The sequence below is a fragment of the Erythrolamprus reginae genome, chromosome Z (genome assembly GCF_031021105.1).
Source record: "Erythrolamprus reginae isolate rEryReg1 chromosome Z, rEryReg1.hap1, whole genome shotgun sequence".
In the NCBI taxonomy this organism is placed as follows: Eukaryota; Metazoa; Chordata; class Lepidosauria; order Squamata; family Dipsadidae; genus Erythrolamprus; species Erythrolamprus reginae.
The window spans coordinates 27812805-27818804 of record NC_091963.1 but is presented as its reverse complement, the minus strand read 5'-3'; the positions used below and the strand labels follow the sequence as shown (position 1 = coordinate 27818804).

The following is a 6000-nucleotide window of genomic DNA, read 5'->3' as shown; positions in this document are numbered from 1 at the left end:
CAACCGCAACAACACACGAGCACAAAATCGATTTAAACTAAATGTCAACTGCTCCAAACTTGACTGCAAAAAATACGACTTCAGCAACAGAGTAATCAATGCCTGGAATGCACTACCTGATTCTGTGGTTTTGTACTACTAATCCCAAAACCTTTTGCCTTAGACTCTACAATTGACCTCTCCCCATTTCTAGGAGGTCTGTAAGGGGCGTGCATAAGTGCACCACTGTGCCTACCGTCCCTGTCCTATTCTTTTGTTACTTTTTATCATTACTTATCTAATGTTTTATTTGTACAAATTACCACTCTATAATTGTTTGACAAAATCATGTGTGTATGCTTGGTTTTTAATAAGGGTTTTTTAATTATTTTAAATATTAGATTTGTCATATGCTGTTTTATTATTGTTGTTAGCCGCTCTGAGTCTACGGAGAGGGGCAGCATACAAATGAAATCAAATAAATCAATCAATCTTCGGTTTGAAATCAACTGAATTTTAAGATATACTATTACTCAGTGTTCATTCTTTCAAAAACTTCTGAATGCTTGTTAACTATCTTGCATGATAGAATAATTAAGAATACATCTGCCCTCCCATCATAATGGAACAATGTAAGCAAGCATAAATGAATAATATTCACATTTTTTGCTCTTTGGAATGGCTTTATTTCAAGAATAAATTGCATTATTCATAGATTAATTTCATTTGTGATACAAAGAATGCACGTTGTCCTGAGAATCATCCTGAATTATACATTTGAAGTGGCAATACAGTATCTTTAATTATCACTTCTTCCAGTTTATAGAGAAGCCTGCATTTAAACAATCCCATTGTATGAAACACAAGAACAGTCCCAAGTTACCTGAAAGTATTCTAATACTCTTTCCTTGATTACTTTTGAAGGCAAGAAAAAACAAATGACATGCATTTCATACAGAAAGATAACATGATTGCTACAATGGTTGCTAGAAAAACGACGTTACACTGTAGTAAACAAAAACAAGTTTCTCCTCCCAGTGTACTTCTGAAAATACTGAATTCATTTGAATATATTGCATTCTTTATTGCTAATAAGATTAACTTTTTTCTACAGAAAAATTCAATAAATCTTGCATTTTAGAAGTTTAGTTTATCATTGCACAGTTCTAATCATATTTTGCATTGCAGCTGCAGATTATTCAAAGAAAATTGCATTGTTATTGCAGTAGAATTTTGCATGATTTATGCCTAGCTTATATATATAACTCTCAAATGCCATGTCCACTTCAATCATTCCTTTTAAGTAAAGTTCTCATATTCAAATTTTCAATAGATATGGTTCTGCAAAAAAAAAAAAGGCACTTGAGCTCCAATATTTTTTCTACATCTGGGCTGTGGACATCATTTTTATCATTTCTTGAAAAGACTGGAACAATTCCTTCGATAAATTTTCAGCATCTGTGTCTGGACATGACTTCCAGGCACTGCAGGCAACAACAATCCTACCAGAGAAAAGATAGAACACAGCTGTTTAGATACATGCAACTTTAAAAAAAATATAACAGAATTTTGGTTGGGTATACACAAAGACTTGGACACCTAAGTACAGTGTTCCCTCGATTTTCGCGGGTTCGAACTTCGCGAAAAGCCTATACCACGGTTCTTCAAAAATATTAATTAAAAAATATTTTGCAGTTTTTTCCTCCTATACTACGGTTTTTCCTGCCCGATGACATCATATGTCATCGCCAAACTTTCATCCACCTTTAATAAAAAATTTTTTTAATAAACTTTAATAAATAAACATGCTGAGTAATAATCTAAATGGTTGCTAGGGGAATGGGAAATTGTAATTTAGGGGTTTAAAGTGTTAAGGGAAGGCTTTTGATACTGTTCATAGCCAAAAATAGTGTATTTACTTCTGCATCTCTACTTCGTGGAAATTCGACTTTCGCGGGCGGTCTCGGAACGCATCCCCCGCGAAAATTGAGGGAACACTGTAATCACAATGTTACAAGATGCAATTACTATACATGCTGTTGTGGTTGGCTCTGGCCCAGCTCCTGCCCCAGGGAATGGGGAGGTGGATGCAGGGGAAAATTCAACATGTCACAGGACTATGTTATTGCCGACAGAATCAGTTCAGAGTTTAGTTTCCTCGCACGAAGAAGAAGGTGGGAGTGACTCGGCAGAGGAGGGCTTGGCACACAGCCCAGGCAGTCATTCTCCCTTATCTTCCCTTGATTCAGATGATGGCATTTTGGACCCACGCAAGCACAGAATTATGCGTAGAAGAGACCAAGTAAGAACATATTACAGGAAATAGTGAGGCCACCTGTGTTTGGGTGGGGCTCCAGTAATTAGGGCTGCTGCTATAAATAGCAGCACGTGGGTTTGGCCATTGTGGAAGAATATCTGATCGGAGTTCGTCAGGAATCCTGTGTTTTCTGGACTTTGTTGCTTTTCCACGCCGTGGAAAACAAGCAGAGCAACATGTGTGTGTGGGTGTCTCACTTCGTTGGAAGAAGAAGGGAAGTTTCTTCACAGCTGCTAGCTAAGTATTTAATGACTGCTTAAGGGAAATTGTACAGACTACCCGGTTGTTTTGGGACGAGTGCTGTTTGCAATACAAAAAGAGTGCTTTGTTTATTTTGAATTTTGTGATAAAGAACATTGTTTTGAATTTTCAAACGTGTGTGTGTCTGAAATTTGTACCCTTGAATTTTCGGGAGGCTCCTATCAGAGAGCCCGGCAGAACACAAGCTAATTCATGGGCAGGTGGATTTATGCTATAAAATGGGAATGAAAGAATCTCCTCAAGATGTGTTTCACATTGAACTTCAACAACGTGAAAAAATAACTACCTTCAAATTAGAGAAAAAAGCCTTGTAAAGTAAAGTACTTTGTCTTATCACCTGTATTTCACAGAAAGTTTTGTTCTGGTATTATACTCCTAAAATATTACCCAGCATGTTATTCCTAATATAAGTAGCAGAAATAAAGAAAAAGACAATAAATTAGCAGTATGGAATATCTAAACCTGGTTAGGAAGTTGAATCTTTAAACTAAAAGATGGGTCCATTTATATGAATGATGGTTTATGGAGTTAACCCTACTGTCTGAATTCACAATATCCTAATGAAACAGTGAACTGACCACCCTGCTACATTCATACAAGAGAAAGTTACCAGTTTAAGTTAGTTATGTGAATTAGTTATGAGTAGATCACAGAATAGACAGAATTTATTTATTTATTTATTTATTGATTGATTGATTGATTAGATTTGTATGCCGCCCCTCTCCGCAGACTCGGGGCGGCTAACAACAGTGATAAAAAACAGCATGTAACAATCCAATACTAAACAACTAAAAAAAACCTTATTATAAAACCAAACATACATACAAACATACCATGCGTAAATTGTAAGGCCTGGGGGAAAGAATATCTCAGTTTCCCCATGCCTGACGACAGAGGTGGGTTTTAAGAAGTTTACGAAAGGCAAGGAGGGTGGGGGCAATTCTAATCTCTGGGGGGAGTTGGTTCCAAAGGGCCGGGGCCGCCACAGAGAAGGCTCTTCTCCTGGGTCCTGCCAAACAACACTGTTTAGTTGACGGGACCCGGAGAAGGCCCACTCTGTGGGACCTAACTGGTCGCTGGGATTCGTGCAGCAGAAGGCGGTCCCAGAGATAATCTGGTCCGGTGCCATGAAGGGCTTTATAGGTCATAACCAACACTTTAAATTGATGCTTTCATGGCTGAAATAATATAGTAGTGATCTCTCCCACACTGACACATAACTCAAAAGAAAACAGGTTTCTATTTTTTACTTGGAATAATATTAATGGTATTCTTACCTGTCATCTCGGATTCTGTAGAAAAAGCCATAACCGTGCTTTACCATTGGAACAACAGCTCCTGCAATTCTTGTGTAGCCTACCAGGCTACTTGAAATAACAAAATTTCCACCTCCCCCGCTGCAAATTAAAAGAAGAAAACAAGAAGGCATGTAAAAAACACGATCTGTAGATTGAACCCATGAGCAGAGTGAACAAATATAATTGCTTTCCCTGCTAAGATTAAGGAACTGCACTGAAATAAATGAACGGGGTTCAATGCTCAAAATAATACTGTATTAGAAAAACTTCTGGCTTACTCTTGTGAATGGAAAAAATGAATTACTTCTTCCACAATAATTAAAAGAAGTGCAACTTCTTAATCACTGGAAGCTATTTGACGGATGAACATTTGTTCTATCACTAAACAATTATTATTTATTATTATTATTTATTAGATTTGTATGCTGCCCCTCTCCCTAGACTTGGGGTGGCTCACAGCAATGATAAAAACAATATATAATGACAAATCTAATAGTTAAACTCTAAATAACAATAATACATTTTAAAAAGTCTAAAAAACAAGAAACCCTAATATATAAAAAACATACATACAGTCATATCATACACAGAAAACTACATAGGCAGGGAGAGATGTTTCAGTTCCCCCACGCTTGACGACAGAGGTGGGTTTTAAGGAGTTTACGAAAGGCAAGGAGGGTGGGGGCAGTTCTAATCTCTGGAGGAAGCTGATTCCAGAGGGTCGGAGTCGCCACAGAGAAGGCTCTTCCTCTGGGTCCCGCCAAATGACATTGTTTAGTTGACGGGACCCGGAGGAGACCAACTCTGTAGGACCTAACCGGTCACTGGGATTCGTGCGGCAGAAGGCGGTCTCGTAGATACCCTGGTCCGGTGCCATGAAGGGCTTTATAGGTGATGAGCAACACTTTGAATTGTGACCGGAAACTGATCGGCAACCAATGCAGACTGCGGAGTGTTGGAGTAACATGGGCATATTTAGGAAAGCCCATGATTGCTCTCGCAGCTGCATTCAGCACGATCTGTTTATCTTTTCAACTCCAATATGGGTTGTCCCTGCTCAGGGGTTACATCATTTAGCAACTGTTCACAACGGTGATGAAAAAATAGATTTAAACTAATCCCGTCTTTTACAACTTTGTCTATTAAAGTACAGGAAAGCTGAAGTAAGATTATTTATTTATTGATTGATTGATTTGTCAAACAAGTATAGTATTATAGTACATATTAACATAACATAAGTAGAACGTAGTAATAGAAAGGATAACAAGACAGTAGGACAGGAACATTAGGCACAAAAGTGCACTTACGCACGCCCCTTACAGACCTCTTAGAAAAGGGGAGAGGTCAATTGTTGATAATGTAAGGTTGAAGATTTTGGGATTGGGGGAAGCAACAATAGAGTCAGGTAATGAGTTCCAGGCAGTGACCACTCTATTATTATTGTTGTTGTTGTTAAAGGTGAAGTAGTCAGTGACGGGGAGTACATTATGATGTATGATTTTATGAACAACAGTTAAAAAATCAGCCACTGTTTTTAGCAAATGTTTTATATAATGACATAATTATTTGTACCAATTATGTTGCTATTTGACTACCTGTAAAGCCTTATGCTCAGTTGGTATAGAGTGATTTAATTCCAAAGATAAATCTAAATTTAATATTTTTCAGTACCTTCTGGTGAAAGCAGGATCTAAGAAGAGTTCTGGCATTGGAAGGCTGTGCTCTCTGGCCAGGAGTTGGAGGCCTAAGAGATGACGATCGAAACCTGTTTCAGAAACATAAATTAATTGTGACAAAATGCTCAATGACCTGGATAGAGTTTATTCCACTCAGACTGTTGAACTTTTGAGACTAGTGGAAAGGATGGTTTGAAAATTGTGCTGGAGGAGCAGTGATGCTAGTTGGGGATTTATTGTGTTAAGGCTATGACTATTCAGCACTGTTATAATAAGAGCTGGAGAGGTAAGAAAACAAATCACAGCTTAGGAAAGAAAAAGATACTAATACCAGGATTCACAACTCCTTAATTAAAACTAAACAATAGTATTACTCTCAACAGGTAAATTTAAAATTTTCTCTCTTCTATTGCACGAAAGACTTATTTTGCTATTTTGAGACTGTAGAATGTATCTCAGCTTCTGCAAG

The 6000-nt window shown here is 37.6% G+C and overlaps 1 protein-coding gene across 1 annotated transcript in view; it reads right to left on the bottom strand.

The window, feature by feature from the left end:
- Window positions 1-641: 641 nt before the first annotated feature.
- CROT (carnitine O-octanoyltransferase) overlaps window positions 642-6000 on the bottom strand; it is a 42402-nt gene continuing 37043 nt past the window's right edge. Inside the window, 3 exon segments of the mRNA XM_070727427.1 lie at window positions 642-1481; window positions 3835-3954; window positions 5527-5620. Coding sequence (XP_070583528.1) covers window positions 1361-1481; window positions 3835-3954; window positions 5527-5620 — 335 coding nt within the window. The 3' untranslated portion in view covers window positions 642-1360.